This window comes from Salmo trutta, unplaced genomic scaffold (genome assembly GCF_901001165.1).
Source record: "Salmo trutta unplaced genomic scaffold, fSalTru1.1, whole genome shotgun sequence".
Classification (NCBI taxonomy): domain Eukaryota; kingdom Metazoa; phylum Chordata; class Actinopteri; order Salmoniformes; family Salmonidae; genus Salmo; species Salmo trutta.
This window is the reverse complement of record NW_021822804.1, coordinates 116,089-134,994: the sequence shown is the minus strand read 5'-3', so window position 1 is coordinate 134,994 and position 18,906 is coordinate 116,089. Positions and strand designations below refer to the sequence as shown.

Genomic DNA, 18,906 nt, shown 5'->3' with positions numbered 1-18,906 from the left:
CCAAGCGCAACATAGCTTCAGCATGTAAATCAGCTAGAAAGATGTGTCGGCATCGAGTAATTGTCTCTGGCCCCCTCCCAGTTAGGGGGAGTGATGAGCTCTACAGCAGAGTCTCACAACTCAATCGCTGGATGAAAACTGTTTTCTGCCCCTCCCAAAAGATAGAATTTGTAGATAATTGGCCCTCTTTCTGGGATTCACCCACAAACAGGACCAAGCCTGGCCTGCTGAGGAGTGACGGACTCCATCCAAGCTGGAGGTGTGCTCTCATCTTATCTACGAACATAGACAGGGCTCTAACTCCTCTAGCTCCACAATGAAATAGGGTGCAGGCCAGGCAGCAGGCTGTTAGCCAGCCTGCCAGCTTAGTGGAGTCTGCCATTAGCACAGTCAGCGTAGTCAGCTCAGCTTTCCCCATTGAGACCGTGTCTGTGCCTCGATCTAGGTTGGGCAAAATTAAAAATGGCGGTGTTCGCTTTAGTAATCTCACTAGTATAAAGACCTCCTCCATTCCTGCCATTATTGAAAGAGATTGTGATACTTCACATCTCAAAATTGGGTTACTTAATGTTAGATCCCTCACTTCCAAGGCAGTTATTGTCAATGAACTAATCACTGATCATAATCTTGATGTGATTGGCCTGACTGAAACATGGCTTAAGCCTGATGAATTTACTGTGTTAAATGAGGCCTCACCCCCTGGTTACACTAGTGACCATACCCCCCGTGCATCCGGCAAAGGCGGAGGTGTTGCTAACATCTACGATAGCAAATTTCAATTTACAAAAAAAAAACAATGACGTTTTCGTCTTTTGAGCTTCTAGTCATGAAATCTATGCAGCCTACTCACTCACTTTTTATAGCTACTGTTTACAGGCCTCCTGGGCCATATGCAGTGTTCCTTACTGAGTTCCCTGAATTCCTATCGGATCTTGTAGTCATAGCAGATAATATTCTAATTTTTGGTGACTTTAACATTCACATGGAAAAGTCCACAGACCCACTCCAAAAGGCTTTCGGAGCCATCATCGACTCAGTGGGTTTTGTCCAACATGTCTCTGGACCTACTCACTGCCACAGTCATACTCTGGACCTAGTTTTGTCCCATGGAATAAATGTTGTGGATCTTAATGTTTTTCCTCATAATCCTGGATTATCGGACCACCATTTTATTACGTTTGCAATCGCAACAAATAATCTGCTCAGACCCCAACCAAGGAGCATTAAAAGTCGTGCTATAAATTCTCAGACAACCCAAAGATTCCTTGATGCCCTTCCAGACTCCCTCTGCCTACCCAAGGACGTCGGAGGACAAAAATCAGTTAACCACCTAACCGAGGAACTCAATTTAACCTTGCGCAATACCCTAGATGCAGTTGCACCCCTAAAAATTAAAAACATCTGTCATAAGAAACTAGCTCCCTGGTATACAGAAAATACACGAGCTCTGAAGCAAGCTTCCAGAAAATTGGAACGGAAATGGCGCCACACCAAACTGGAAGTCTTCCGACTAGCTTGGAAAGACAGTACCGTGCAGTATCGAAGAGCCCTCACTGCTGCACGATCATCCTATTTTTCCAACTTAATTGAGGAAAATAAGAACAATCCGAAATTTATTTTTGATACTGTCGCAAAGCTAACTAAAAAGCAGCATTCGCAAATGGAGGATGGCTTTCACTTCAGCAGTAATACATTTATGAACTTCTTTGAGGAAAAGATCATGATCATTAGAAAGCAAATTACGGACTCCTCTTTAAATCTGGGTATTCCTCCAAAGCTCCATTGTCCTGAGTCTGCACAACTCTGCCAGGACCTTGGCTCAAGGGAGATACTAAAGTGTTTTAGTACTATATCTCTTGACACAATGATGAAAATAATCATGGCCTCCAAACCCTCAAGCTGCATACTGGACCCTATTCCAACTAAACTACTGAAAGAGCTGCTTCCTGTGCTTGGCCCTCCTATGTTGAACATAATAAACGGCTCTCTATCCACCGGATGTGTACCAAGCTCACTAAAAGTGGCAGTAATAAAGCCTCTCTTGAAAAAGCCGAATCTTGACCCAGAAATTATAAAAAACTAATCGGCCTATATCGAATCTTCCATTCCTCTCAAAAAATTTTGAAAAAGCTGTTGCACAGCAACTCACTGCCTTCCTGAAGACAAATAATGTATACGAAACGCTTCAGTCTGGTTTTAGACCCCATCATAGCACTGAGACTGCACTTGTGAAGGTGGTAAATGACCTTTTAATGACGTCAGACCGAGGCTCTGCATCTGTCCTCGTGCTCCTAGATCTTAGTGCCGCTTTTGATACCATCGATCACCACATTCTTTTGGAGAGATTGGAAACCCAAATTGGTCTACATGGACAAGTTCTGGTCTGGTTTAGATCTTATCTGTCGGAAAGATATCAGTTTGTCTCTGTGAATGGTTTGTCCTCTGACAAATGAATTGTAAATTTCGGTGTTCCTCAAGGTTCCGTTTTAGGACCTCTATTGTTTTCACTATATATTTTACCACTTGGGGATGTCATTCGAAAACATAATGTTAAATTTCACTGCTATGCGGACGACACACAGCTGTACATTTCAATGAAACATGGTGAAGCCCCAAAATTGCCCTCGCTAGAAGCCTGTGTTTCAGACATAAGGAAGTGGATGGCTGCAAACTTCCTACTTTTAAACTCGGACAAAACAGAGATGCTTGTTCTAGGTCCCAAGAAACAAAGAGATCTTCTGTTGAATCTGACAATTAATCTGGATGGTTGTACAGTCGTCTCAAATAAAACTGTGAAGGACCTCGGTGTTGCTCTGGACCCTGATCTCTCTTTTGAAGAACATATCAAGACTGTTTCAAGGACAGCTTTTTTCCATCTACGTAACATTGCAAAAATCAGAAACTTTCTGTCCAAAAATGACGCAGAAAAATTAATCCATGCTTTTGTTACTTCCAGGTTGGACTACTGCAATGCTCTACTTTCCGGCTACCCGGATAAAGCACTGAATAACCTTCAGTTAGTGCTAAATACGGCTGCTAGAATCCTGACTAGAACCAAAAAATTTGATCATATTACTCCAGTGCTAGCCTCCCTACACTGGCTTCCTGTTAAGGCAAGGGCTGATTTCAAGGTTTTACTGCTAACCTACAAAGCATTACATGGGCTTGCTCCTATCTATCTTTCCGATTTGGTCCTGCCGTACATACCTACACGTACGCTACGGTCACAAGACGCAGGCCTCCTAATTGTCCCTAGAATTTCTAAGCAAACGGCTGGAGGTAGGGCTTTCTCCTATAGAGCTCCATTTTTATGGAATGGTCTGCCTACCCATGTGAGAGACGCAGACTCAGTCTCAACCTTTAACTTCTTGGGGCTATGTGGGACGCAAGTGTGGGTCTGTTTATTTACAGTTGAAAAACTGTCAGTAACACGTTGCTATGGGCCCACAGGGACAAAACTAACAGCAGTCAGATCTATTTGTCATAACTCATGTCTCTGTCAGAACAAATAAACTCCACATGCACTAAGTGAAAGGAATTACAGGAAGGCTGATATCGTTTTTGACCAACAGTTGTCAACAGTACAGAGGTGAAGATATAGAGCAGAAACTTCCTCACTACATGGAGGAAGTTAACTTCTACACGTATGTATAATTCTAATCACCCACCGTCGCCTCCCCTGAAATTTACACACACAAACACAGTATGAACCAAGCACACAGAGAGACAGAAACAGAGAGATACTGACAGAGAGACTGACAGAAAGACAGAATGTACACTCCACTCACACTGATAAGAACATTCACTGTCATCTGTGGAATCAGACAAAATGTCAGATAACCTTTATCTCCTGCTGTCAGTACAGTATCTTACTTCTGTCGGTCATATCTCTCCCCCCCCCCACACACACACACACACACACACACACACACACACACACACACACACACACACACACACACACACACACACACACACACACACTGCGTGCCATGTCATGATGAAGACTGATTCTCCGTCACCCTACCTTGTTGCTGTTCCACCTCATTTTATTCTCAGTCTCTTTATCTCTGTATTTCTTTCCCTCTCCGTTTCCTTCTCGGTCTTTGCTGTTTCCAGCCCTTTCTAGTCCAGTCCACCTAGCAGAAGTGATCCAGCCCAGGAGGAGCTCAGTGAGGCTGGCTGACCCTCAGCAACACGTGAGTGGATTACCCCTTCTCCTAAATCCCCCTCTCTTTCTCTGCCTGAATCTCTACCCTTTATCATCTCCAGTATGTATTCTCTTTTTCACCTACAGTGCCTTCAGAAAGTATTCACAACTCTTGACTTTTTCCACATTTTGTTGTGTTACAAAGTGGGCTTAAAATTGACTGATTGTCATTTCAAGCAGATTTAAGTCAAAACTGGAACTTGGCCACTCAGGAACATTCACTGCCTTCTTGGTAAGCAACCCCAGTGTAGATTTGGCCTTGTGTCTTAGGTTATTGTTTTAGTGAAGGGTGAATTCATCTCCCAGTGTCTGTTGGAAAGCAGACTGAACCAGGTCTTCCTCTAGGATTTTGCCAGTGCTTAGCTCCATTCTGTTAACTTTTTATCCTGAAAAACTCCCCAGTCCTTAACAATTATAAGCATACCCATAACATGATGCACCTACAGTGGGGGAAAAAAGTATTTGATCCCCTGCTGATTTTGTACGTTTGCCCATTTACAAAGAAATGATCAGTCTATAATTTTAATAGTTGGTTTATTTGAACAGTGAGAGACAGAATAACAACAAAAAAATCCAGAAAAACGCATGTAAAAAATTTTATAAAATGATTTGCATTTTAATGAGGGAAATAAGTATTTGACCCCTCTGCAAAACATGACTTAGTACTTGGTGGCAAAACCCTTGTTGGCAATCACAGAAGTCAGACGTTTCTTGTAGTTGGCCACCAGATTTGCACACATCTCAGGAGGGATTTTGTCCCACTCCTCTTTGCAGATCTTCTCCAAGTCATTAACCTCTAGGGGCTATGTGGGGCGCAAGCGTGCCACCCGTGGTGCACCCTATCAACAACAGGTGCATTTCAAGAGCGGCAAATTTGAAACCAATTAAATGTCAAAATTCTAATTTTTCAAACATACAACTATCTTACACCCTTTGAAAGATAAACATCTCCTTAATCTAACCACGTTGTCCGATTTCAAAAAGGCGGACGATTGCGTTCTCTTTTAAAACGTATTGGAACGAGAGTACCCAACATGAACTCGCGCGCCAGAGTCTAATCGGCTATCACCGTTCCATGGCTCTTGTTCGGTCAGATCTCACAGTAGAAGACTCAAAACACTTTGTAAAGGCTGGTGACATCTAGTGGAAGCAATAGGAAGTGCTCAAACATTAATAAGCCCCTGTGTGTTTCAATGGCATAGGCTTAAAGGTAATTCAACACATCAGGTATCCACTTCCTGTCAGAATCTGTCTCAGGGTTTTGACTGCCATATGAGTTCTGTTATACTTACAGACACCATTCAAACAGTTTTAGAAAATTCAGAGTGTTTTCTATCCAAACCTGAACAATAATATGCATATTCTAGCTTCTGAGTTGGTGTAGGAGGCAGTTAAAAATGGGCACATATTTTTTTCAAAATTCTCAATACTGCCCCCTAGCCCTAAGAAGTTAAGTCTTTACTGAAGACTTATCTCTTCAGTAGGTCCTATGATTGAGTTTAGTCTGGCCCAGGAGTGTGAAGGTGAACGGAAAGGCTGGAGCAACGAACCACCCTTGCTGTCTCTGCCTTGCCGGTTCCCCTCCTTCCACTGGGATTCTCTGCCTCTAACCCTATTACAGGGGCTGAGTCACTGACTTACTGGTGTTCTTCCATGCCGTCCATGGGAGGGGTGCGTCACTTGAGTGGGTTTAGTCACTGACGTGGTCTTCCTGTCTGGGTTGGTGCCCCCCCTTGGGTTGTGCCATGGCGGAGATCTTTGTGGGCTATACTCGGCCTTGTCTTCGGACGGTAAGTTGGTGGTTGTAGACATCCCTCTAGTGGTGTGGGGGCTGTGCTTTGGCAAAGTGGGTGGGGTTATATCCTGCCTGTTTGGCCCTGTCCGGGGGTATCATCGGATGGGGCCACAGTGTCTTCTGATCCCTCCTGTCTCAGCCTCCAGTATTTATGCTGCAGTAGTTTATGTGTCGGAGGGCTAGGGTCAGTCTGTTACATCTGGAGTATTCTCTTGTCTTATCCGGTGTCCTGTGTGAATTTAAATATGCTCTCTCTAATTCTCTCTGTCTCTCTTTCTTTCTCTCGGAGGACCTGAGCCCTAGGACCATGCCTCGGGACTACCTGGCATGATGACTCCTTGCTGTCCCCAGTCCACCTGTCCATGCTGCTGCTCCAGTTCCCACTGTTCTGCCTGCGGCTACGGAAACCTGACCTGTTCACCGGACGTGCTTGTTGCACCCTCGACAACTACTATGATTATTATTATTTGACCATGCTGGTAATTTATGAACATTTTAACATCTTGACCATGTTCTGTTATAATATCCACCCGGCACAGCCAGAAGAGGACTGGCCACCCCTCATAGCCTGGTTCCTCTCTAGGTTTCTTCCTAGGTTTTTGGCCTTTCTAGGGAGTTTTTCCTAGGGAGTTTTTCCTAGCCACCGTGCTTCTTTCACATGCATTGCTTGCTGTTTGGGGTTTTAGGCTGGGTTACTGTACAGCACTTTGAGATTTCAGCTGATATACGAAGGGCTATATAAATACATTTGATTTGATTTGATTTGATTTGACAGGACAGATGTTACACACACACACACACACACACACACCTCCTGAGTTGTGGTTGATAACTGTCCCTCCAGTGTAGTCACTCTCTCAAAAGCCACCCGGTGTCACGTCCTGACCAGCAGATGGAGCTATTGTATTAGTTTTGGGGTCAGGACGTGGCAGTTTTTGTGTATGTGAATGATTGTGTTGTTGATTGGGACTTCCAATTGAAGGCAGGTGTGTTGAGTTGCCTTTGATTGGAAGTCCTATATAGGTGTGTGTGTTTTTCTTTGGGGTTGTGGGTGGTTGTTTTTGCACTGCGTTTAATAGCCTGCAGAACTGTTGCTGTTGTCACCTGTATTGTTTTGTTAACCTCTATGGGACCGGCGGGACGAATTCGTCCCACCTACGTAACAGCCAGTTGAATCCTGTGGCGCGATTTTCAAAACCTTTGAAATGCTATTACTTCAATTTCTCAAACATATGACTATTTTACAGCTATTTAAAGACAAGACTCTCGTTAATCTAACCACACTGTCCGATTTCAAAAAGGCTTTACAACGAAAGCAAAACATTAGATTATGTCAGGAGAGTGCCCAGCCAGAAATAATCAGACACCCTTTTTTCAAGCTAGCATATAATGTCACATAAACCCAGAAGACAGCTAAATGCAGCACTAACCTTTTATGATCTTCATCAGATGACACACCTAGGACATTATGTTATACAATACATGCATGTCTGTTCAATCAAGTTCATATTTATATCAAAAACCAGCTTTTTACATTAGCATGTGACGTTCAGAAAAAGCATACCCCCGCAAACTTCCGGGGAATTTACTAACAATTTGCTAAATTACTCACGATAAACGTTCACAAAAAGCATAACAATTATTTTAAGAATTATAGATACATTACTCCTCTATGCACTCGATATGTCCGATTTTAAAATAGCTTTTCGGATGAAGCACATTTTGCAATATTCTAAGTACATAGCCCAGCCATCACGGGCTAGCTATTTAGACACCCACCCAGTTTAGCCTTCACCAAAATCACATTTACTATAAGAAAAATGGTCTTACCTTTCCTGTTCTTCGTCAGAATGCACTCCCAGGACTTCTACTTCAATAACAAATGTAGGTTTGGTCCCAAATAATCCATCGTTATATCCAAACAGCGGCGTTTTGTTCGTGCGTTCTAGACACTATCAGAATTGTAAATCACGGCCGAGCGCATGGCGCAGAACGTGACAAAAAAATTCGAAATATTCCATTACCGTACTTCGAAGCATGTCAACCGCTGTTTAAAATCAATTTTTATGCAATTTATCTCGTAGAAAAGCGATAATATTCCGACCGGGAATCTGCAATTAGCTAAACAGCCGAAGGAAAATACTGCAAGGGGTCGAATCACGCACGCGCCTAATTCTATTGTCCTCTGATGGGACACTTGGAAAAGGGGATTCTGTGTTTCAGCCTGAGGCTGCCTCGTCATCGTTCAGGTTTTTTCCGGGTTCTGAGAGCCTATTGGAGCCCTAGGAATTGTCACGTTACAGCTAAGATCCTGACTCTTCAATAAACAGAAGCAAGAACAACAACACCTTGTCAGACAGGGTACTTCCTGCATGAAACCTTCTCAGGTTTTTGCCTGCCATAGGAGTTCTGTTATACTCACAGACACCATTCAAACAGTTTTAGAAACTTTAGGGTGTTTTCTATCCAACAATAATATGCATATTCTAGCTTCTGAGTTGGTGTAGGAGGCAGTTAAAAATGGGCACATATTTTTTCCAAAATTATCAATACTGCCCCCTAGCCCCAACAAGTTAAGTGGATGCTTTACTCCTTTTTAAAAAATTAAATATGAGTATTCACATACCTGCTGCGCCTTGGTCTTCTCTCCATGACAACTGTCGTTACACCCGGAGCCTCTCACGCACCTGTAAGACCCAACCACAGTGTTAGTTTGGGTTGGAATAAAAGCCTGGTCGCAGTGAGATAAAGGTACAAACACACCTTCTCATCCAGGGCTTTGTGGTGTTCAAACAGGGACTTGAGGGCCTTGAGGACCTCCACCTCGCTGGAGATCCCAGAGGGGGGAGGAGCCTGCCTCTTCACCACCGTCATCCTCAGACTGCGCTTGTGACGAGACACCAGACACTCCAGGTGCTCCAGAAGAAGCTAGGACAGAGTTATACACAGGTTATACACACATGATATACACATGTTATACACAGGTTATACACAATATTATACACAGGTTATACACAGGTTATACACATGTTATACACAGGTTATACACAGGTTATACACATGTTATACACAGGTTATACACAATATTATACACAGGTTATACACAGGTTATACACATGTTATACACACATTATACACAGGTTATACACACATATTATACACACATATTACACACAGGTTATACACACATGTTATTAAACACAGGTTATACACAGGTTATACACACAGGTTATACACACATTATACACAGAGGTTATACACACATATTATACACATGTTATAAACACGTTATACACAGGTTATACACATGTTATACACATGTTATACACAGGTTATACACACAGGTTATACACACATAGTATACACAGGTTATACACACAGGTTATACACAGGTTATACACAGGTTATACACACAGGTTATACACAGGTTATACACACCTGTTATACACACAGGTTATACACACATATTATACACACAGGTTATACACATGTTATACACAGGTTATACACAATATTATACACAGGTTATACACAGGTTATACACATGTTATACACACATTATACACAGGTTATACACACATATTATACACACATATTACACACAGGTTATACACACATGTTATTAAACACAGGTTATACACAGGTTATACACACAGGTTATACACACATTATACACAGAGGTTATACACACATATTATACACATGTTATAAACACGTTATACACAGGTTATACACATGTTATACACATGTTATACACAGGTTATACACACAGGTTATACACACATAGTATACACATGTTATACACACAGGTTATACACAGGTTATACACAGGTTATACACAGGTTATACACACAGGTTATACACAGGTTATACACACCTGTTATACACACAGGTTATACACACATATTATACACACAGATTATACACATGTTATACACAGGTTTTACACAGACTCATGTAGACACTCAGTCTCACCCTGGTGTTGTTCCTCTCAGCCTTCAGATATCTCCTCCTCTTTCTCCAGCAGCTGCTCCTGACACACATTCAGCTCCTTGGTCAGAGAGGCAAACTCCTGGAAACAAATACAAGATAGATGTTCTAAAGAATCTGTGAGAAGTAAATCTGCGTTGTTGCAAAGCATCAGTAGTTACCAGATATCTCTTGGAGAACCTTTCACCTGCACCATGGGCCCCACACCATTTCACCTGCACCACGGGCCCCACACCATTTCACTGTGCACTATGGGCCCCACACCATTTCACCTGCACCACGGGCCCCACACCATTCACCTGCACCACGGGCCCCACACCATTTCACTGTGCACTATGGGCCCCACACCATTTCACCTGCACCACGGGCCCCACACCATTCACCTGCACCATGGGCCCCACACCATTTTACCTGCACCACGGGCCCCACACCATTTCACTTGCACCACGGGCCACACACCATTTCACCTGCACCACAGGCCCCACACCATTTCACCTGCACCACGGGCCCCACACCATTTCACCTGCACCACGGGCCCCACACCATTTCACCTACACCACGGGCCAGAAACCATTTCACCCTCACCACGGGCCCCACACCATCTCACCTGCACCACGGGCCCCACACCATTTCACCTGCACCACGGGCCCCACACCATTTCACCTACACCACGGGCCAGACACCATTTCACCCTCACCACAGGCCCCACACCATTTCACCTGCACCACGGGCCCCACACCATTTCACCTGCACCACGGGCCCCACACCATTTCACTTGCACCATGGGCCCCACACCATTTCACCCTCAACACGGGCCCCACACCATTTCACCTGCACCACGGGCCCCACACCATTTCACCCTCACCACGGGCCCCTCACCATTTCACCTGCACCACAGGCCCCACACCATTTCACCCTCACCACGGGCCCCTCACCATTTCACCTGCACCATGGGCCCCACACCATTTCACCTGCACCACGGGCCCCTCACCATTTCACCTGCACCATGGGCCCCACACCATTTCACCTGCACCACGGGCCCCACACCATTTCACCCTCACCACGGGCCCCTCACCATTTCACCTGCACCATGGGCCCCACACCATTTCACCTGCACCACGGGCCCCTCACCATTTCACCTGCACCATGGGCCCCACACCATTTCACCTGCACCACGGGCCCACACACACATATAGATAGATATACACATAAAGATAGACACACACATATAGCACATATAGATAGATATACACATATAGATAGATATACACATAGATAGATATACACATAGACAGATAGACACACACATAGACACACACATAGATAGATAGACACACACTCATATAGATAGACACACACTCATATAGATAGATATACACATATAGATAGATATACACACATAGATAGACACACACATATAGATAGATATACACACATATAGATAGACACACACACACTGAAACACATGGCGTTATGGATTTGGAAAAGCCCTCGGCACTAAAACCAATCAGCACAGCTGCTCCTCCCAGCCTACTGGGGCTAGGCCACGCACACACCCACGCACACCCCCCCCCCACACACACACCCACACGCACACACCCACCTACACACACCCACCTACACACCCACACACAAACAGAATGTGACAAGTGTGTGAAGACAAGTGTCTGTGCTCCCGTCTCTAGAAAGACTATTCTCTGGTCTGTCCTTAAAGGCCTTTGAGAGGCTGTTCATCTGAGTCACTGAGTTTGTATTTCACATGAACACCATGTACCACCCCACATACACTATGGTTTCAGATGACCCTGACTGGTAGTGGAGGAGAGGAAAGGGGAAAATGGGTCAGTGCGTTCATTTTGCCATTATTTTTCCAGACAGGCAAAGCAATAGACAGGAGGCCAGTTGAAACCCACAAACAGATGTTCCCTCTCACTGTCTCTCACTGTCTCTCACTGCCTCTCACTGCCTCTCACTGCCTCTCACTGTCTCTCACTGTCTCTCACTGCCTCTCACTGTCTCTCACTGTCTCTCACTGTCTCTCACTGTCTCTCACTGCCTCTCACTGTCTCTCACTGCCTCTCACTGTCTTTCACTGTCTCTCACTGCCTCTCACTGCCTCTCACTGCCTCTCACTGTCTCTCACTGCCTCTCACTGTCTCTTTCAATCAGAGCAAAAGGCTCGAACAGTGCAACCCCCCCCCCCCCCCCCTCCTGGCCCCCTCCACCTCATCCTCTCCTCGGCTCCCTCTCTCCTGTCCTCTCCTCTCCTCTGCTCCCTCTCTCCTGTCCTCTCCTCTCCTCCCTCTCTCCTGTCCTCTCCTCTCCTCCCTCTCTCCTGTCCTCTCCTCTCTCTCTCTCCCTCTCCCTGTCAGCTTCTTTGTCACGTCAGGAAAAAGCAATAGGGAGAAACATGGATTCATAACCGCTTGAGAATAAACAAAGGGGGATTGAAAACACATCAAGGATGAGTGTTGTTCAGATGAGTGTTGTCTTTGGCTTTCATTCTCTCCCTCCTCTCTCCCTCCCTCCTCTCTCCCTCATCTCTCCCTCCTCTCTCTCTCCCTCCTCTCTCCCTCCTCTCTCCCTCCTCTCTCTCACCCTCCTCTCTCCCTCCTCTCTCTCTCTCCCTCTACCATCCTTTAACACAGAATAATCAACCAACATCATGGCTTTGTATTTGAACTGTTATTCTGAGTGTGTTGAGCGATGTTCATCTCCACTGAGGGAGAAGCAGCAGTTAGACTAGTTCATAAAAGATTGAGAGGGATTTTTTTGTAGTTGTTCCAGGCATCATGGAACTGGAGCAGGACTAAGGCCTCATGGGAAATGAAGTTCCAAGTGTCATGGTGGACATTCTATGTCTTGAGTAGGAAAGGCTCACACAGGGGACAAATACTGCTGCTATCTTCCTCTGTCTCTCCATCTCTCTGACACACACTGAAACACTACATAATGAAGCTGGAGAATGTTCTGGAAGTACGGAAAAAGCAATTTTGTTAGCCCCAAACCACAACCTGATGTGTGAGATGTGTGAGTGTGTTGGTATTTGTGAGTTAGACTATGTGTGTGTATGTGAGCCGTTGCCAGGCAATGCTGAGCTCAGCCATTGTGAAGGGATTTCTCTCCTTCGCTTCCTTAGTCCTAGAAACAAAGGGTGCTATCTAGAACCTTAAAGGGTTCTTCGGCTGTCCCCATAGGAGAACCCTTTGAATAACCCTTTTTGGTTGCAGGTAGAACCCCTTTGGGTTCCATGTAGAATCCTTTCTATAGAGAGTTCTACATGGAACCCAAAAGAGTTCTAACTGGAACCAAAAAGGGTTCTCATATGGGGACAGCCAAAGAACCCTTTTGGAACACTTTTTCCTAAGATTGTAGACAAAAATCAAGTCAAACTTTATTTGCCACATGCGCTGAATACAACAGGTGTAGACTTTACTGTGAAATGCTTACTTACAGGCCCTTAACCAACAGTTCAAGAAGAAGAAAATATTTCCCAAGTAGACTAAAATAAAGAGTAAGAATACCGAGTCAGTGTGCGGGGGTACGGGCTAGTTGAGGTAATCTGTACATGTAGGTGGGGGTGAAGTGACTATACATAGGTAACAAACAAACAGCGAGGGGGGGGGGGGTCAATGTAAATTGTCCGGTGGCGATTTTATTAATTGTTCAGCAGTCTAATGGCTTGGGGGTAGAAGCTGTTAAGGAGCCTCTTGGACCTAGACTTGGCGATCCGGTACCGCTTGCCGTGCGGGAGCAGAGAAAACAGTCTGTAACTTGGGTGACTAGAGTCTGTGACAATTTTATGGGCCTTCCTCTGTCATCGCCTTGGATAGAGGTCCTGGATTGCAGGAAGCTCGACCCCAGTGATGTCTGGGCCGTTCGCACTACCCTCTGCAGTGCCTTGCGGTCAGATACCGAGCAGTTGCCATACCAGGCGGTGATGCAACCAGTCAGGATGCTCTATGGTGCAGCTGTAGAACCTTTTGAGGATCTGGGGACCCATGCCAAATCTTTTCAGTCTCCTGAGAGGGAAAGGTGTTGTTGTTCCCTCTTCACAACTGCCTTGGTGTGTTAGGACCATGATAGTTCGTTGGTGATGTGGACACCAAGGAACTTGAAACTCTCAATCTGCTCCACTACAACCCTGTCGATGTTAATGGGGGCCTGTTCGGCCTGCCTTTTCCTGTAGTCCACGACCAGCTCCTTAGTCTTGCTCACGTTGAGGGAGAGGTTGTTGTCCTGGCACCACACTGCCAGTTCTCTGACCTCCTCCCTATAGGCTGTCTCATCGTTGTCAGTGATCAGGCCTACCACTGTTGTATCATCAGCAAACTTAATGGTGTTGGAGTCGTGTTTGGTCACGCAGTCGTGGGTGAACAGGGAGTACAGGAGGGGACTAAGTACACACCCCTGAGGGGCCCCAGTGTTGAGGATCAGCATGGCAGACGTGTTGTTGCCTACTCTTACCACCGGGGGCGGCGTGGAGTGGGTAGTGTGGAGTGCAATGGAGATTGCATCATCTGTGGATCTGTTGGGGCGGTATGCGAATTGGAGTGGGTCTAGGGTTTCTGGGATAATGGTGTTGATGTGAGCCATGACCAGCCTTTCAAAGCACTTCATGGCTACTGACATGAGTGCTACGGGTCAGTAGTCATTTAGGCAGGTTACCTTAGTGTTCTTGGGCACAGGGACTATGGTGGTCTGCTTGAAACATGTAGGAATTACAGACTCAGACAGGGAGAGGTTGAACATGTCAGTGAAGACACTTGCCAGTTGGTCTGTGCATGCTTTGAGTACACGTCCTGGTAATCCGTCTGGCCCAGCGGCTTTGTGAACGTTGACCTGTTTAAAGGTGTTGTTCGGCTACCGAGAGCCGAGATCTACCGTATCTGATGGAGTTGACAACATTTTCTTTTTATTCAGTCAAGTGATATACAAAGAAGCAGTTTCATTTTTCCACAGGGGCTTCATGACTAAACCCTAATTAAAATAAACATATTTAACCAAAATTCATATCCTATCTCAATCTATCAGAGAGATGGAGTTGACCGCTACATGCAGCCCAGTCCCCTACACGCAGCCCAGTCCCCTACATGCAGCCCAGTCCCCTACATGCAGCCCAGTCCCCTACATGCAGCCCAGTCCCCTACACGCAGCCCAGTCCCCTACACGCAGCCCAGTCCCCTACACGCAGCCCAGTCCCCTACACGCAGCGCAGTCCCCTACACGCAGCCCAGTCCCCTACACGCAGCCCAGTCCCCTACATGCAGCCCAGTCCCCTACATGCAGCCCAGTCCCCTACATGCAGCCCAGTCCCCTACACGCAGCCCAGTCCCCTACACGCAGCCCAGTCCCCTACACGCAGCCCAGTCCCCTACACGCAGCCCAGTCCCCTACACGCAGCCCAGTCCCCTACACGCAGCCCAGTCCCCTACACGCAGCCCAGTCCCCTACACGCAGCCCAGTCCCTACACGCAGCCCAGTCCCCTACATGCAGCCCAGTCCCCTACACGCAGCCCAGTCCCCTACACGCAGCCCAGTCCCCTACACGCAGCCCAGTCCCCTACACGCAGCCCAGTCCCCTACACGCAGTCCAGTCCCTACACACAGCCCAGTCCCCTACACGCAGCCCAGTCCCCTACACGCAGCCCAGTCCCCTACACGCAGCCCAGTCCCCTACATGCAGCCCAGTCCCCTACACGCAGCCCAGTCCCCTACATGCAGTCCAGTCCCTACACACAGCCCAGTCCCTACACGCAGCCCAGTCCCTACACGCAGCCCAGTCCCCTACATCTTGACAACAAAATAGGTAAAGCGGGTGACCAGGTGCTTTTCAACTTCATCTGGAACAATCATTCACATTATATTAGGAAATCTGTTGTTATGAACTCATATGAATACGGTGGTCTCAATTTTTTAGATTTTCCTATTTTGAATAATACTTTTCAGATAAATTGGGCAAAACATTTCTTAAAGAATCCAAATTCAATTTGGAATTTCATCCCTCATTATATCTTCTCCCGTTTTGGAGGCCTCCATTTTATGACACTTTGTAACTATAACATTGATAAGATTCCTGCAAAATGATCTGCTTTTAATAGACAAGTATTCTTAGCGTGATCGTCAGAAGTTTACATACACCTTAGCCGTTTAAATACATTTAAACTTAGTTTTCACAATTCCTGACATTTAATCCAAGTAAAAATGCCCTCTCTTAGGTCAGTTAGATCACCACTTTAGTTGAAGAATGTGAAATGTCAGAATAATAGTAGAGAGAATTATTTATTTCAGCTTTTATTTCTTTTATCACATTCCTAGTGGGTCAGAAGTTTACATACACTCAATTAGTATTTAGTAGCATTACCTTTAAATTGTTTAATTTAGGTCAAACGTTTCGGGTAGCCTTCCACAAGCTTCCCACACTAAGTTGGGTGAATTTTGGCCCATTCCTCCTGACAGAGCTGGTGTAACTGAGTCAGGTTTGTAGGCCTCCTTGCTCGCACATGCTTTTTCAGTTCTGACCACACATTTTCTATAGGATTGAGGTCAGGGCTTTGCGATGGCCACTCAATATCTTGACTTTGTTGTCCTTAAGCCATTTTGCCACAACTTTGGAAGTATGCTTGGGGTCATTGTCCATTTGGAAGACCCATGTGCGACCAAGCTTTGACTTCCTGACTGATGTCTTGAGATGTTGCTTCAATATATCCACATAATTTTCCTGCCTCATGATGCCATGTATTTTGTGAAGTGCACCAGTCCCTCCTGCAGCAAAGCACCCCCACAACATGATGCTGCCACCCCTGTGCTTCACGGTTGGGATGGTGTTCTTCGGCTTACAAGCCTCCCCCTTTTTCCTCCAAACATAATGATGGTCATTATGGCCAAACAGTTTTACAGTGGGGGAAAAAAGTATTTGATTCCCTGCTGATTTTGATCATTTCTTTGTAAATGGGAAAATGTACAGTCTATAATTTTAATAGTAGGTTTATTTGAACTGTGAGAGACAGAATAACAACAACAAAATCCAGAAAAACGCATGTCAAAAATGTTAAAATTATTTGCATTTTAATGAGGGAAATAAGTATTTGACCCCTCTGCAAAACATGACTTAGTACTTGGTGGCAAAACTCTTGTTGGCAGTCACAGAGGTCAGACGTTTCTTGTAGTTGGCCACCAGATTTGCACACATCTCAGGAGGGATTTTGTCCCACTCCTCTTTGCAGATCTTCTCCAAGTCATTAAGGTTTCGAGGCTGACGTTTGGCAACTCGAACCTTCAGCTCCCTCCACAGATTTTCTATGGGATTAAGGTCTGGAGACTGGCTAGGCCACTCCAGGACCTTAATGTGCTTCTTCTTGAGCCACTCCTTTGTTGCCTTGGCCGTGTGTTTTGGGTCATTGTCATGCTGGAATACCCATCCACGACCCATTTCAATGCCCTGGCTGAGGGAAGGAGGTTCTCACCCAAGATTTGACGGTACATGGCCCCGTCCATCGTCCCTTTGATGCGGTGAAGTTGTCCTGTCCCCTTAGCAGAAAAACACCCCCAAAGCATAATGTTTCCACCTCCATGTTTGACGGTGGAGATGGTGTTCTTGGGGTCATAGGCAGTATTCCTCCTCCTCCAAATATGGCGAGTTGATGTCAAAGAGCTCCATTTTGGTCTCATCTGACCACAACACTTTCACCAGTTGTCCTCTGAGTCATTCAGATGTTAAATGGCAAACTACAGACAGGCATGTATATGTATTCTTGAGCAGGGGGACCTTGCGGGCGCTGCAGGATTTCAGTCCTTCATGGCGTAGTGTGTTACCAATTGTTTTCTTGGTGACTATGGTCCCAGCTGCCTTGAAATCATTGACAAGATCCTCCCGTGTAGTTCTGGGCTGATTCCTCACCGTTCTCATGATCATTGCAACTCCACGAGGTGAGATCTTGCATGGAGCCCCAGGCCGAGGGATATTGACAGTTCTTTTGTGTTTCTTCCATTTGCGAATAATCGCACCAAATGTCACCTTTTCACCAAGCTGCTTGGCGATGGTCTTGTAGCCCATTCCAGCCTTGTGTAGGTCTACAATCTTGTCCCTGACATCCTTGGAGAGCTCTTTGGTCTTGGCCATGGTGGAGAGTTTGGAATCTGATTGATTGATTGCTTCTGTGGACAGGTGTCTTTTTTATAGGTAACAAGCTGCGGTTAGGAGCACTCCCTTTAAGAGTGTGCTCCTAATCTCAGCTCGTTACCTGTATAAAAGACATCTGGGAGCCAGTAATCTTTCTGATTGAGAGGGGGTCAAATACTTATTTCCCTCATTAAAATGCAAATCAATTTATAACATTTCTGACATGCGTTTTTCTGGACTTTTTTGTTGTTATTCTGTCTCTCACTGTTCAGATAAACCTACCATTAAAATTATAGACTGATCATTTCTTTGTCAGTGGGCAAATGTACAAAATCAGCAGGGGATCAAATACTTTTTTCCCCCACTGTATTTTTGTTTCATCAGACAAGAGGACATTTCTCCAAAAAGTACGATCTTTGTCCCCATGTGCAGTTGCAAACCGTAGTCTGGCTTTTTTATTGCGGCTTTGGAGCAGTGGATTCTTCCTTGCTGAGCAGCCTTTCAGGTTATGTCGATATAGGACTCGTTTTACTGTGGATATAGATACTTTTGTACCTGTTTCCTCCAGCATCTTCACAAGGTCCTTTGCTATTGTTCTGGGATTGATTTGCACTTTTCCCACCAAAGTACGTTCATCTCTAGGAGACAGAACGCGTCTCCTTCCTGAGCGGTATGACGGCTGCGTGGTCCCATGGTGTTTATACTTGCGTACTATTGTTTGTACAGATGACCGTGGTAGCTTCAGGAGTTTGGAAATTGCTCCCAAGAATGAACCAGACTTGTGGAGGT

At 45.5% G+C, this 18,906-nt stretch overlaps 1 protein-coding gene across 1 annotated transcript; it reads left to right on the top strand.

The window, feature by feature from the left end:
- The first annotated feature begins 10,385 nt into the window (after positions 1-10,385).
- LOC115184954 (putative proline-rich protein 21) lies at positions 10,386-11,195 on the top strand. Its single transcript, XM_029745537.1, has one exon. It carries the CDS (start codon positions 10,386-10,388, stop codon positions 11,193-11,195), a length of 810 nt encoding a protein of 269 aa, XP_029601397.1.
- The last annotated feature ends 7,711 nt before the right edge of the window (positions 11,196-18,906 follow it).

Coding starts and splice junctions, on each gene's coding strand:
- LOC115184954 (XM_029745537.1), top strand. CDS start 10,386: ATGGGCCCCACACCATTTTACCTGCACCACGGGCCCCACACCATTTCA.